This window comes from Perognathus longimembris, chromosome 1 (genome assembly GCF_023159225.1).
Source record: "Perognathus longimembris pacificus isolate PPM17 chromosome 1, ASM2315922v1, whole genome shotgun sequence".
NCBI lineage: Eukaryota > Metazoa > Chordata > Mammalia > Rodentia > Heteromyidae > Perognathus > Perognathus longimembris.
Window position 1 is genome coordinate 49,607,287 of NC_063161.1, and position 15,094 is coordinate 49,622,380.

General features: G+C 53.5%; 1 protein-coding gene across 2 annotated transcripts; it reads left to right on the forward strand.

The window, feature by feature from the left end:
* Positions 1–1,427: 1,427 nt before the first annotated feature.
* Sp7 (Sp7 transcription factor) lies at positions 1,428–11,315 on the forward strand. 2 transcript variants are annotated; one of them, XM_048350382.1, is made up of 2 exons: positions 1,428–1,535; positions 10,026–11,315. In XM_048350382.1, exon 2 carries the CDS (start codon positions 10,059–10,061, stop codon positions 11,286–11,288), a length of 1,230 nt encoding a protein of 409 aa, XP_048206339.1. In that variant the 5' UTR covers positions 1,428–1,535; positions 10,026–10,058; the 3' UTR covers positions 11,289–11,315. The 2 variants fall into 2 exon arrangements, with proteins under 2 accessions (XP_048206339.1, XP_048206330.1); XM_048350373.1 differs by lacking the exon at positions 1,428–1,535 and adding an exon at positions 2,023–2,043.
* Positions 11,316–15,094: the final 3,779 nt, after the last annotated feature.

Sequence of the window (15,094 nt, forward strand, 5' to 3'; positions counted from 1 at the left end):
CTGGGAAGTCAAAGGTGGAAAGATTAAGCATTAAGGATTAAGCATTAGCTTGAGTTTTCTGTGGCAGAGGGGATTGCTGCCTGGCCCTGAACAGGGGAGCCAGGAACAAGTGATCATGAATGAGGATAGGAGTCTATGAAAGGATGGAGAAGAAACCCCTGGGACATGAGAGGCTGAGGGATGTTAACTAGAAAAGTGGCAAAGAATGATGGGGCTAGGGCATTTTTTTGGGGGTGGGGTTATTAATGTAACATGATTATGAGTATGGATGAGTTTTTGTTTTTTGTTTTTTTGGCCAGTCCTGGGGCTTGGACTCAGGGCCTGAGCACCGTCCCTGGCTTCTTCCCGCTCAAGGCTAGCACTCTGCCACCTGAGCCACAGCGCCCCTTCTGGCCGTTTTCCATATATGTGGTGCTGGGGAATCGAACCCAGAGCTTCATGTGTAGGAGGCAAGCGCTCTTGCCACTAGGCCATATTCCCAGCCTGTGTGTTTTTGTTTTGCACAAGGCTAATGCTCTACCACTTGAACCACAACTCCACTTCCAGCCTTTTGGTAGTACATTGGACATAAGAGTCTCAAGGACTTTCCTGCCTGGTCTGGCTTCAATGAATGATCCTCAGATCTCAGCCTCCTGAGAGCTATGATTACAAGCGTGAGCCACCAGCAACCAGAGACTCAGTGATTTTTTTGTCCCACCATCCCTCCTGCATGCCTGAAAATTTCAGATTCCAGACTCTGCCCTACAAACTGAGGTAAGCCTAGGTATCAATTCGTAGCAGGAAAACTGAGGCACTGGGAGGAACACTGAGGGAGCCTTAAGCCTGTGCCAGATCCTTTCCACTCTTCACCCCTGTATGTATGGATTGGAACCCATCTCAGTGACCCTAAAAGTTTAGTCAACAGAAACATTTACACACACACACACACACACACACACACACACACACTGCTTTCCTGATTTAACAGTGGGTGAATAGGCTGGCAAGCCTCTCCACAGCCAGCTTGTGTGTGTGTGTGTGTGTGTGTGTGGTGTGTCCTCAGTGTGTCACCACATTCATTTGTGTGTGTTTGTTCATTCCCAACAGTGGCCTTACCAGTAGTTGTGTGTGTGTACACGTGTGCATACATCATCCCCACATTTGTCCGTGAGTGTGGATGTCAGTGCGTTCCAGTCTCTCTGTGTGAGTGTCGTCCCCAGTCCCCCATCCCCCCCCCTTGGATCTCTAATTAGTGGTTTGGGGTTTGTTCCTTTTCCCTCCTGTTCCTTCCCTCAGCAGCGGCGGGTGGCAGCAGCCTCGGCAGTAGCTGTAGCAGCAGCAGCAGAAGCCGCCACGCCGCTGAGTAGCAGCAAGGACTCAGAGCAGCACGGAGTCAGAGTAGGACTGTAGGATTGGAGCCAGCCGCGAGGGAACAGGAGCACAGCTGGCCTGGGAGAAGAACGGACCCTCCCAGACTCCTCAGGCCACCCGGTGCCTGCCCTCTCCCTGCCAGACCTCCGGAGAGGAGACGGGACAGCCAGCCCCAGGCTCCCCAGGTACATGACGCGGCTGGGGAGCTCTAGGAGGGCTGATCGCAGATGCCTAGGAGAGTCCTGGGGGCGTGTAGGATACCTGGGGCCACCAGCCCTTTAACCTCTCCCCATAGCACCCCTCAAGGAAGCTCTGACAACTTGTCCATGTTTCCACTTCCCACCTCTTCCCTAGGTGCCCCCTTGTCTCCTTTCCCTCCCAGATCCCTTCTTTGGGGAGCTCAGCAAATGGAGCAGGAAATTTGGACCCTCTGCCTCCCTCTCTCACCCTCCTCATTGGATCCGGAGTCTTCTCCGCTGGGAAAGCTGTAATTAGAGGGTGGATCCCTACAGACAGAGAGCAGCCCCTCCACCCCCCACCCCCCAGTCCCTTCTAACTTTAGATCTCTTCTCTCCCATTCTCCCATTCTCCCTCCCTCTCCCCTCTCCTTCTCTCTCCGGCTCAGCTCTCTCCATCTGCCAGGCTCCTTGGGACCCGTTCCCCAGCCTCAGGATGGCGTCCTCCCTGCTTGAGGTAACTGTCCCCTTCTTCCCCCCACAGCAAACCAGCCACCATCTCATGGTCCTCAACCCTGCCTACTGCACCCCCTCAACTCACATAGGCAGTAGCTGAAGTGCTTGTCACTTTTCCTGGGGTCTTTCTGTTGAGGACAGAGGAGGAAGGTCTGGTGAGGGACAAGCAGAGGGCAGGAGGCAAGGGAGGGGAGGGGACAGGGGTCAGAGGCACTAAAAAGAGGTTGAGAGAAGATTAGTTCAGAAGAAGGTCTGGACCCCTAGGGTCAGCAAAACCACTAACAGAGGAGTGCAAAAGCAATAGAGAAACAAGGACAAGAGAAGGGACAGTGAATACTCAGGTTAGTAGATGGGAAGAGACAGGCAGCCTGGATAGGTTGAGTTGGCAGAGTAGCCACCAGTTATAATTCTTTGGGGGTCCCCTCCCCTGTGCCCAGGATCTTTTCAGGTCTATGTGGGGTGGGGGCTGTGCCTGTGAGCCCCCAGTGTGTGTGTAGAGGAGGTAGACTGTGAGGGAGAGGAGGAGAGCAGCTGTGTGTGTGTGTATGTATGTGTGTGTGTGTGTGTGTGTGTGTGTGTGTGTGTGTGTGTGTGTGTGTAGGGGGTGCTGGTCAGAGGAACTGAGCCCAGGCCTGAGAGGGAACCAAGGAGGAGGGACAGGGTCTGAGGCCGCTTGCCCAGCTCACAAATATTTAGCTTTCAGCCAAAGACAAACTCAACTCTATTTTGGGAGTGGGAGGCTCCAGGGCAGACTAAGCCACTTCCCCTCCAGGCTGGGACCCCAGCGTCCCTTGCTTTCTGGTCCTGGGGATGGAGGGAATTAGGGTACCAGAGGGTTTGGGGTCTTGTGAAATCATTGACTTTGCCAGGGCCTCTGGGGGGGGGGGGGGCAAGGCACAGAGCTAGAAAGGGACAACTCAGCTAGTCACAGTGTTTCTCTGTCACCATCTCTGTCCTGCTTTCTAGGTCTAGCTGCCGAAATTTGGGGCTGGATAGTTCCAGGGGGAACTATCCCCTTCAAGAGTCTCGAGTCGTCCTCATTCTCGGGGCTTTCTGAAGCTCTCATCTCTGCTCCTGGTGCCCTAAATCAGGTCCCAGGAGTGATGGGTCAAACAGGAAGCCAGCTCAACCTGTAGGAGGTGTGTGTGTGTGTGTGTGTGTGTGTGTGTGTGTGTGTAATGGAGCAGGACACCTGTGTCTGCTAACCTGCGTCTAATGCTGAGAATGCAATGAGTGTGCCAGCTTCGTGAGAATGCAGGTGTGCACTTGAACGTGTGTACAAGCTGGGCCATCTGAATGCTGTTTGTGCAAATGAGAAATGCTGTGTGGCCAGGCACTGGTACCTCACACCTGTAATGCTAGCTACTCAGGAGGCTGAGATCTGAGGATCAAGGTTCAAAGCCAGCCCAGGCAGAAAGTCCATTAGGCTCTTATCTCCAATTAAACACCAGAAAACTGGAAGTGGTGCTATGGTTCAAAGGAGTAGAGTGCTAGCCTTGAGCAAAAGAGCTCAGGGACAGTGCCCAGGTCCTGAGTTCAAGCTCATGACTATCCAAAAAAAGAAAGAAAAAAAGAGAGAAATGTTGTGGGTAAGTTTATGGCTGAGTTTAAGGTCATGGCATGAAAAGTATGCTTTCTGTCACCCTCTCTGTCTAGCGAGGGTACTTCAGATGCACCAGTGGCAGTAGATTATCATCTGATCACCTCCCCAATAGACTCTACTGGGTTATCATTGAAATACCCATCTTGAGGACGCCAGAGTTAGGTGCATGGAAATCCTGGGTCACCCAGGGCAGAGGCTGTGACAGTGGGTGTGGGCATCATGCTAGCGTTGCCAGCGTGGCACTGGTGCTTGGGGGAGGGGTGGCCCAACAGGCCTGCTGAAAAGACATGAGGGGGAGGGGCAGGGGGACTCTTGGCAAGAAGAATACATTGTGGAGCTTTTAAGTCCCCTCACTTCCTGTGAACAGGAGATGTCCTTAACAAAAAGGCACTCCAGTCCCTCCATTTCGTTCACCTAGTTATTAGATATCTGGGATCTTAACCATCTCCCCACCTCCCAGGGAGCCCCTCTGTCTGGCAAGGGTTCTGAGGGGGAAGCGGCTTCTGTGTAATGGGAGGCTTACCTGGAGGGGCTGAGATGCTGGAGAACAGGGAAGAGGGTGAAATGGGCTGGGGGTGGGGGAGGGGAGAGATGGGGATGGGGGACTGAGAAACTAGGGGCTGGAGATACAGCTCAGTGGTGGAATGCTTGCCTAGCAGGAGTGAGGCTCTGGGACAGATCCCTAGAATGAAACAACAAAAAAAAAAAAAACAAAAAAACAAAAAAACCCACACACACACAGAAAACAGAAAGCCAGGCTGGTCACTGGATCATGAGCTCCCTGGAATGAAGGGGGAAGGAGGGAGTGGTCTTGTCTTACTCCACATCTGAAGAGACATAGGACAGCTCCCTTCCTTCCTTCCTTCCTTCCTTCCTTCCTTCCTTCCTTCCTTCCTTCCTTCTTTCCTTCCTCCTTCCTTCCCTCCTTTCCTCCCTCCCTTCCTCCCTTCCTTCCCTCCCTCCCTCCTTCCTCCCTCCCTGTCTCTTTTTTTCTTTTTCCCCTCCCTTTTGTGTCTATGGTGCTTGAACTCAGGGCCTGAGCACTGTTCTTGAGCTTTATTACTCAAGGCTGGTACTCCACCACTAGAGACAGCTCCATTTCCCACTTCTTGGTAATTATTGGAGATATGAGTCTCAGGGATCTTCCTGTCTGGGCTGGCTTTGAACCAGGATTTTCAGATCTCAGCTTCCTGAGTAGCTAAAATGATAGACTTGGGCCAGCAGGGCCAGGCGAATAGCTCTTACCTTCTTCTTTCTCCAAAGACTCCTCGTTCAGTACTTGAGGACCATTTCTCTCACCCCTAAGGATGGTAGGGCAGAGGTGGAGGGTACAGGGCTGGAAACAACTGGGAGGTGGGACTCCCCCTGGGGCCTGGAAGGTAATATTTTTTTTTTTTGGCCAGTCCTGGGGCTTGGACTCAGGGCCTGAGCACTGTCCCTGGCTTCTTTTTGCTCAAGGCTAGCACTCTGCCACTTGAGCCACAGCACCACTTCTGGCCATTTTCTGTATATGTGGTGCTGGGGAATTGAACCCAGGGCCTCATGTATAGGAGGCAAGCACTCTTGCCACTAGGCCATATCCCCAGCCCCAAGATAATACTTTTGATCAGGAATGGGGACTCATATTCAGAAGCCTAGTTCTCAGGAGAATGCAGTTGGTCAGGGGAGGACACTGAGGCCCAAGTGTCTGGCCCTGGTTCTGGTGCCTTTGGCCTTTCCTGCCCTCCAGGGCCCAGGGTACCCCTGCCCGCTGGGCTGGGGTCTCCTGTTGGCCTGGGGCTGGCTGCCTGCTTTCACCCCTCCCAGCCTCCCCACCGCTGGGTGGGGTCCCTGGGCTTGGCTGGGGCTCCTGTGGCCACAGTGTGAGGGCCGGGAGGGCGGGGGACGGCGTCGGCGTTTTTAAAAATAAACCGACCGCAGGGAAACCATCGGGAGCCGAGCTGGGCCAGGCTGGAGAGTGGGGGGAGGGGGCGGTGGGGGGGGGGCGGGAGCGGGGAGCGGCCTGGTCTGGGGGTTTTCTGGGGCTTGATCCTTTGGTGGATGGTCGCTTACGTTTAGTTAGGGAGTCCACCTTCCCTGACTCCTCTGCCCCCTTGCCCCTCTCTCCCAGGTCCCCTCCTGTCTTCCCCTCTGTTTTCTTTAGCTCTCCTAGCCCAGGCCTTCTTCCACTACCTCTCCTTCTTTGTTTATTCTGCTTTCCTCTCTCCCTCCCTTTTGTCTTTTTTTTTTTTAAACCTTTCTGCTCTTTTAGGTCCTCCTTGCCCATTTCTGCTTTTTAATGTGGGTTTCCCCATCTCTGGTCCCTCTTTTCCAGTCCTGTGGGGACTTTTCATGCATTCGCTTACCCTGTGCAAGTCCCTTTGAGTTTGTTGTGTTGTGTGTCTCTCTCCTATGGTTTATTATTTTATTTTATTTATTTTGCCAGTTATGGGCCTTGAACTCAGGGCCTGGGCACTGAGCTTCTTTGGCTCAAGGGTAGCACTCTACCACTTGAGCCACAGCACCACTTTTGGCCTTTTCTGTTTATGTGGTGCTGAACCCAGGGCTTCATACATGCTAGGCAAGCACTCTACTGCTAAGTCACATTCCCAGCTCCCTATGATTGCTTTTGTTTGGGGCTTGAACTTATGCACTGTCCCTCAGCTTTTTTTTGTTCAAGGCTAGTGTTCTATCATCAGAGCCAAAGCTCCACTTCTGTTTAATTAGAGATAAGAGTCTTAGGGATTTTCCTGCCTGGGTTGGCTTCAAACCAGGATTCTCAGATCTCAGCCTCCTGAGTAGCTAGGATTATAGATGTGAGTCATTGGCACTTGGCTTCCTCCTCTCCTTGCTAGGATTTGAAGCCTGCCCCTACCAGTTGTGCTGCCGTAGTAGCCCATCCCTTGCTTGGAGGATCAGAAGCTCTAGGATAACCCTATCCAGGAAACTCTGGGGGAAAGCTTTTGGTGGCTTAAATTTAGGAACCTGTGGGGTCAACAGGATGTTAGATAATTGGGAGGGAAAGACAGCAGGGTTGTACATAGGTATGTAGAAAGAAACCCAGGGGTGGTGATTGTATACAACCTTGAGGAAAACTGGAGACCACAGTCTCACCTCTATGATTAGCATCATGCTACCACATGCTAGGAGCTGCTAAGCAATTCATGACAGCTATGGATTCTATTTATTTATTTATTTAGTCATTCATGGAGCTTGAACTCAGAGCCTGGGTGCTATCCCCGAGCTTTTTCGCTGAAGGCTAGCATTCTACCACTTTGTGCCACAGTGCCACTTTTGGTTTTCTGGTGGTTAATTGGAGATGACTCTCACAGACTTTCCTGCCTGGGCTGGCTTAGCACTTCGATCCTCAGATCTCAGCCTCCTGAGTAGCTAGGATTATAGGTGTGAGCCTCTAGCACCAGGTAGTGTTTCTCTCTCTCTCTCTCTCTCTCTCTCTCTCTCTCTCTCTCTCTCTCTCTCTCTCTCTTTCTGTATGCTGGTCCTGGGGCTTGAACTCAGTGCCTGAGCACTGTCCCTGAGGCTTGGTGCTCAAGACTAGTGCTCTACCACTTGAACCACAGCTCCACTTCTGGCCTTTGGTGGTTAATTGGAGATAAGAGTTTCATAGATTTTGCTGCTTAGGCTGTCTTCAAGCCCTGATCTTCAGATCTCAGCCTTCAGAATAGGAGTGATTACAGGCATGAGCCACTGGCACCCAGCAGTAATTTATTTTTGAAGACTCCCAATTGGGGAACAATAAAGGGGCTTTGGAGGGGATCTTGTGTGTGTGCGGCGCCCACACATGTTTGTGATATTCTTTTAAAAAAGTTTACTTACTGGGCTGGAAATGTGGCTTAGCAGTAGAGTGCTTGCCTTGCGTGTATGAAGCCCTGGGTTCAATTCCTCAGGACGACATAAACAGAAAAAGCTGGAAGAAGTGGTAGAGTGCTAGCCTTGAGCAGGGACAGTGCTTAGGCCCTGAGTTCCAAGCCCCAGGACTGGCCAAAAAAAAAAAAAAAGTTTATTTCCTTTGAACTCAGGTCCTCGTGCTTGTTACGTACGTATTCTACCACTTCAGTCACATCCTAAGTCATTTTTTGTTTTTGCCAATCCTGGGGCTTGAACTCAACTACCACTTGAGTCACAGTGCCAGTTCCAGCCTTTTCTGTTTATGTGGTACTGAGGAATTGAACCCAGGGCTTCATGCATGCTAGGCAAGCACTCTATTGCTAAGCCACATTCCCAGCCCCACCCCAAGTCATTAAAATTATTTTTGTGTATGCGCTTCTCAGTAATGAGCAGCTATGAACACAGGTTTATGCTGGCTAGGGATGCTGGAGAGTGTTGCCTGAGGAATCCTGAGTCTGACTGAGGGTTAGGGATCATGAACTCTTGAGGGATGGTGGAGTTTTCTTACGCATGTGTGTCACAACTGGGGTTTGAACTCAGGGCCTGGGTGCTGAGTCCTTCAGCTTTTTCACTCAAGGCTGGTGCTCTATCACTTGAGCCACACCTCCCACTTCTGGCTTTTTTTTTGGGGCCAGTCCTGGGGCTTGGACTCAGGGCCTGAGCACTGTCCCTGGCTTCTTTTTTGCTCAAGGTTAGCACTCTGCCACTTGAGCCACAGCGCCACTTCTGGCCATTTTCTGTATATGTGGTGCTGGGGAATCGAACCCAGGGCCTCATGTATATGAGGCAGGCACTCTTGCCACTAGGCCATATCCCCAGCCCCACTTCTGGCTTTTTTGGTAGTTAATTGGATACAAAAGTTTCACAGACGTTCCTGCTTGAGCTGGCTTTGAACCATAATGCTTAGACCTCACCCTCTTGAGTAGCTAGGATTATAGGTGTGAGCCACTGGTGTCCAGTGATAGGTGGTGATGGTCTTGAGGATGGTTTTGTTTGATAGCAGCAGTGTGGTGGGCATGGAGGAGATATCAGTGTTTCTAAAAGACCTCCCTGTCTCACATACACACCTTCCTTCCTTCATTGTCCTTGAATGGTAAAGACAGCCAGCCACAGCCCGGTGGCTCAGGCCTGTAATCCTAGCTACTCAGGAGGCTGAGACCTGAGGATCCCCATTCAAAGTCAACCAGGACAGAAAAGTCCCAGTGAGACTCTTATCTCCAATTAAGACTCAAAAACCCAGAAGTGGTGCTATGGGTCAAAGTAGCACTAGCCTTGAGCAAAAGAGCTAGGGACAGTGCCAGGCTCGGAGTTTCAAACCCTACAACCTTTACCACCACCACCAACAACAAAAAGGCAGCCAGCCTGTGTGTTAGGGGACTAAAGCAGGGAGAGGTACAGCTGAGAGCTAGTATCTTAGCCACCCCAGTTACCTGTCTTGGAGGGTCCTGTGGACTTTGAGCTCTTCCATCCACCAAAAGGGATAATTGCTAGCACCACAAAGCAGGAGGTGCCCACTGCCTGCTTGAAAGACATTTTGCAACCCTGCTCCCTGTCAATGTCCCAGTGTCTCTGCCATCACTTCCTCTTGTTTGCTTGCCCATGTCCCAGCCAAGGGGTTCCTTAAAAGGGGCATGTGGACTCGACCTCAGGGAGATCAGGCTACTATCTTAGTCAGGAGCACAGACAGGAAGTAGAATATGGGTGGGGGAGGGAAGCCAGGAAAATAAAGAATGGAAGCAGATATACTGTCCCTTAATACTGTTCTTTCTCTAAAAGGTGCCTTTTGCTCTCTTCCACTCTTTCCCTTTCCCCCTCCCTTTCCCTTTCCTTACCTCTTTTCTCTCTCTCTCTCTCTCTCTCTCTCTCTCTCTCTCTCTCTCTCTCTCTCTCTCTCTTTCTTTCTTTCTTTCTTTTTTGTTCCAGTCCTAGGGCTTCAACTCAGGACTTAGACACTGTCCCTGAACTTTTATTGCTCAAGGCTGGTATTGTACCACTTGAGCTCACAGCTCCATTTCTGGCTTTTTGGTGGTTAATTGGAGATAAGAGTCTCATGGACTTTCCTGTCCAGGCTGGCTTTGAACTATGATCCTCAGATCTCAGCCTCCTGAGTAGCTAGGATTATAAACGTGCACCACTGGCTCCCAGCTGCAAGGTTTTGAGCTTAGGACCTTGCACTTGCTAGGGGAGCACTCTACCCATTTGACCCATACTCTCAACTCCTAGCTAAAGTAGGTTTAGCCTACTGAGTAGCTGAGATCATAGGTGCTACTCTTTCAGTCCTCAGATCGCAGCCTCTTGAATAACTAGAATCACATGCATGAGCCACTCGTGTCCAGCCCAAGACTCTATCTTCCCTGGTGCCAGGCCTTGCTGCTCGCTTCCTGTCTGCTTCATCTCTTCCCTGACCTTTCTGCGCTAGTCTTCACGTCTCTAGTTCTCAGTCAGGGTCTTTGCCTTCATTCCCCCTAAGCAGCGCTTCCCTGTCTCCACAGGAGGAAGCACACTATGGCGCCAGTCCCCTGGCCATGCTGACAGCAGCGTGCAGCAAATTTGGTGGCTCCAGCCCTCTGCGGGACTCAACGACACTGGGAAAAGCAGGCACAAAGAAGCCGTACTCTGACCTTTCAGTCCCCAAAACCATGGGGGATGCCTACCCAGCCCCCTTTTCCAGCACCAATGGGCTTCTCTCACCTGCGGGCAGTCCTCCAGCACCGACTTCAGGCTATGCCAACGACTACCCACCCTTTTCTCATTCATTCCCTGGGCCCACAGGCACCCAGGACCCTGGGCTGCTAGTGCCCAAGGGGCACAGCTCTTCTGACTGCCTGCCCAGTGTCTACACCTCTCTGGAGATGGCACACCCCTACGGCTCCTGGTACAAGGCGGGCATCCACGCAGGCATCTCACCAGGTCCAGGCAACACGCCTACTCCGTGGTGGGACATGCACCCTGGGAGCAACTGGCTAGGGGGTGGGCAGGGCCAGGGTGATGGGCTGCAAGGGACACTGCCCACGGGCCCTGCTCAGCCTCCACTGAACCCTCAGCTGCCCACCTACCCATCTGACTTTGCCCCCCTTAATCCAGCTCCCTACCCAGCACCCCACCTTCTCCAACCAGGTCCCCAGCATGTCTTGCCCCAAGATGTCTATAAACCCAAGGCAGTCGGCAATAGTGGGCAGCTGGAGGGGAGTGGTGGTGCTAAGCCCCCCCGTGGCACTGGCACTGGGGGCAGTGGTGGATATGGGGGCAGTGGGGCTGGGCGCTCCTCCTGCGACTGCCCCAACTGCCAGGAGCTAGAGCGGCTGGGGGCCGCGGCGGCTGGGCTACGAAAGAAGCCCATCCACAGCTGCCACATCCCGGGCTGTGGCAAGGTGTACGGCAAGGCCTCGCATCTGAAGGCCCATTTGCGCTGGCACACAGGAGAGAGGCCTTTTGTCTGCAACTGGCTCTTCTGCGGCAAGAGGTTTACCCGTTCCGATGAGCTGGAGCGCCACGTGCGCACTCACACCCGGGAGAAGAAGTTCACCTGCCTGCTCTGCTCCAAGCGCTTCACCAGAAGTGACCACCTGAGCAAGCACCAGCGTACCCACGGGGAACCAGGCCCGGGGCCCCCTGCCAGTGGCCCCAAGGAGCTTGGAGAGGGCCGGAGTGTGGAAGAAGAGGCCAGTCAGACACCCCGACCTTCTGCCTCGCCAGCACCCCCAGAGAAAGCCCCTGGAGGCAGCCCTGAGCAGAGCAACCTGCTGGAGATCTGAGCTGGGTGGAGGGCTCCAGCCCTGATAGCTGCCTTTCCTGCCCCTCTGGGCTCTGTGGACCACTGCCTGCCCTTCATCCTCTCTCCCATGCATGCTGTACTGAAGAGACCCTCTCTGTCTTTCCCCTGGCCACTCTGGCCCTGACTCTCTCCTGCATGTCTCTTTAGCTCACCTCCCCCCATTACCACAAATATGGCTTTTGGCCCAACTCATGTCTCAGGCCCTCACCCATGCCCTCCTTTCCTAAGCTCTTTCCTAGCTTCTGTTCCACAGCTTCTCTCCACCTTTTGCTACACCAATTCCCTCCAGCTTCCTTTCATCAGGCATCCAACACTAGTTCTCCCTTGCTCAGTCCTTGACATGCATTCTTTCTCTTCGCCAAGCTCCTTTTACCATTTGCCCTCAGTTTCCAAAGGGAAACTTGTCTTCCCAATATCTTACTCCATTGCTTTGCATTCTCCTCCACTTTTTTTTTAAACAAACATAATGATGATAATTTATTGCCCCCTGGTGGCCTCTTCATTAGGGACCAAAATTAGGTGGGAGGCTGGGGGTTCTAGTGACCTGGCTGGGAGCAAGTTGCCAAAAGGGGGGCAGACCAATGGGGATCTGATCCCAAAGATGGGGATCAGACCCCAGGGTCAGGGAGGCTGCCCCCAGGCCTGTAGAGTTAACCTCTATGCACCAGGAAGTAATGAATAGTAATAATAATAATTATATTTATCTAAGTTAATGATGACGGGTCAGGAAGAGTGAGCTGGGGAGGGAAGGGGAATCCATTTCTGCTGAGGAAATTGTAGCCAAATGCATCTCTGTATAGACAAAGTAATAGTGGAGATCTTGTTCATAGACTTTCTATAATCAGGATCTCAGTTAGTTTTTCTGGGGGAGGGGGGTTCTTTCAATGGAGTTTTTACAAACAGGGTTGGCTAGCTAGACCTCTGTTTAAAGTGTTGGTGTGGAGATTTCTATGAGGAGATCCTTAATATCCCCAGCCCCAGCCAGAAGCTGTGAAACCTCAAGTCCTATAGCGGGGAGGACTGGAATGTACCCCCAGCTCCCTTGACCCCAGAGCAGGTTCATCCACTGCTCCTCCTCTGACACCCACCATGACCTTATAGGGTGAATCTTCTGTTGCCATGGTTATGGAGAGCTTGCAACTGTCACCTTAAACATGCTCTTTAGGGAAGCCCATCTACCAGGAGGACATTGGTTTGGAGGTGCCCCTCCTGAAGAATGAATTGAGAAGGCTTTCTCTGGGATCAGATTCCAATAAATCAAGTATTTATTGAGTGCAAGGCACTGTGTTAGGCCTGGTGCCTAGAAGCCATTGAAAAAGAATATTGCTGGGAGGACAGAAGTCCTCCAAGCTGATTTGGGGGTACATTCACAAGCCCCACCCCTCAACCTGGAACTTCCGACTCCATCTCCAGTGACTTTTAAAGCCGCTTTGTGCCTTTGAATGCCTTTCCTGAGACTTTGGATCCTCTTTTTCTGTCCCCTGCTCCCTCCAGGTCCCAAGTTAAAGGGTAAAGCTGCTGGAGCTTGGGGGAGGGGGTGAATATCGCAGAAGGGAAGGAATCATCCCCTTGTGGAATCTCTCTCTCTTTTTTTAATTTAATAAATAAAATTGGATTTGAAACTGTGTCCTGGTGAGAAAAGGGGAAGAGAAAGGGTGAAGGACGGGCCACGGGCCACTCCCTTGGCAAAGCCGGGACTCCTGTGTCGGTCATATGGTATTGTGGATGATGGCATTCTGTGCTCAGCAGTCAAATGCTTCATTGGCCACGCTTTCGAGCGGAGCTGAGTCTTTAAGCGTTTATAGCTGTGCACAGGGTTTGGCAGGCCCAGTGGCTTCTGGGGGGGGGTGGGGGGGTTCTCAAGTCTGTGGCCAGGGCATTGACCCGGCCCGGGCTCTGGACGGACTAGTATGCAGCCCTAGCACAGCTCTTGGGCAGACCCCCTGGCCCAGGCCTGCCATCAGCTGAGTCCGCCTTCTGCGGAGTTCGAGAAGGAACAAAAGCCACTCTGTGGCAGCCCTCCCCGAGCCACAATAGGGCTTTGTGCCGCTTGGATTCCCCCCCCTACCCCGAGGGCTCCCCCCCCTAGGCGGGCCTGGGCCGGGGCCTGGCGCGAGGGTGCCCCCTGCGGGGCGGCCGCCTGCTCGGGGGCCCCCCGCCGGGGGGGCGGCCGCAGAGGGCCCGGGGGGTCCCCGGCTGCGGGCACGTGGGGGCTCGGCCCGCCCCCAGGTGCGCGATCGCCGGCCCCGTGGCGGGGCGCGCCGCTTCAAAGGCGCTTTGAAGACAATCCGCGTTGCAGGGCGGCTTCAGTGGGCTGGGGATCGCGGCGGAAGGGACCCGGACCGGGGGAGGCCGGGGGGGGAGGAGGGGGCGCCCTGCAGAGGGGGGAGGGATCTGAGACCCGAGGAGGTCCGGGGGGGACCCCAGCCCGGGCGGGCGGGCTCCCGGGACCCCCCAGGGTTTGGCCCTCCGGCCTGCCGGCCTCCGCCTGTCCGGTGCCAGCCCCAGCCCGCCGCCGCAGCCGCGCGGCCCTCCCCTCCCCGGCCCCTCGGCCCCCTTTCATCTTCCCTGAGACTCCGCTTGGGGTTTTGCTGGTTTCTGGGGGAGATAAAAACCGCCTCAAAATAGCGGGCGGCGCGCAGCCAGGACAAACAGGGCAGGGCGGGTCCTGTGCGCCTCGGTTATGGCCCCCGGCCGCGGGCGCCGGGCCTCGGCGGGCGCGCTCCGGGCGCCCCGGAGCCCCGCCGGGGCTCCCAAGTGGCTGCCTCGGTTTCCCGCCCCGAGGTCGTAAAGGAAGGACGGTGGGGAGCGCCCGCGAGGCCGGCCGATCGCCTGGGGACGGCGGGTCCTGGCCCTGATGTCGCCACGGAGGGGGGGGGGCGTCGCGCCCCCTGGTGAGGTTGGGGGAGAGCACCCCAGGCCTGGGCTTGGGCCTCCCTCCCACCCACCCGCAAAGTGTGAAAAACCACCCAAGAATCCTAGCTACTCAGGAGGCTGAGATCTGAGGATCTTGGGTTCGAAACCAGCCCGGTAGGGAAGTCTGAGAGCCTCTTATCTTCATTCAGTAAACTACCCAGAAAAAGCCAGAAGTGAAGCTGTGGCTCAAGTGGTAGAGCGCTAGTCTTGAGCACAGACAGGCTCAGGGACAATGCTCAGGCCCCAGGACCAGAAAAAGAAAAAAAAAGTTAAACATTGTAGGGGACAGTGCTTGGGCTGACTTGGGTGGTGGTGAAATAGGGCTGTTCCTTCTCCTCAGTTCACATGTTAGGGGGTGCAAGGCCAATACCTTGCCTATGATTATAACCTGTCCCTATGGGTGAATCAGGGCTTCCTCAAAGAGGTGAAGTTCTGGGCATAGTGATTTCTTGGGGTTGCTGGGTTGTATGGTATTAAGATAGTAGTAAAGCAAAAATCTGCCTACTGTAATCCTAGCTACTCAGGAGGATGAGCTATGAGAGAATCCTGGTTGGAAGCCAGCTCAGACAGAAAAGTCCACCAGACTCTTATTTCTAGTTAACTATCAAAAAAGCTGGAAGTGGAGCTATGTCTCTAGGTACAGCAATAGCCTTGAGCAAAAAAGCCCAAGGACAGTGTCCAGGATTTCAAGCCTCAGGACCAGCACCAAAAACAACAACAAAGCCCAGAAAAACAAAAATTTGTCAGTGGGTCCTCAGCATTTTCCACTAATCTGTCAGGGCCAGTGACTCCCATTTTTTTCCTTACAATGTCTTAGAGAGCTTTCTCTTCCAGGTTCCTCAAACTACCCCCAGTTTACACCTTACGCTC

Excerpts from the sequence above, each read along its gene's own strand:
- Sp7 (XM_048350373.1), top strand. The coding sequence starts at position 2,023 with ATGGCGTCCTCCCTGCTTGAG. Across the intron at positions 2,044-10,025 it reads TGGCGTCCTCCCTGCTTGAG|GAGGAAGCACACTATGGCGC; the intron begins GTAACTGTCCCC and ends CTGTCTCCACAG.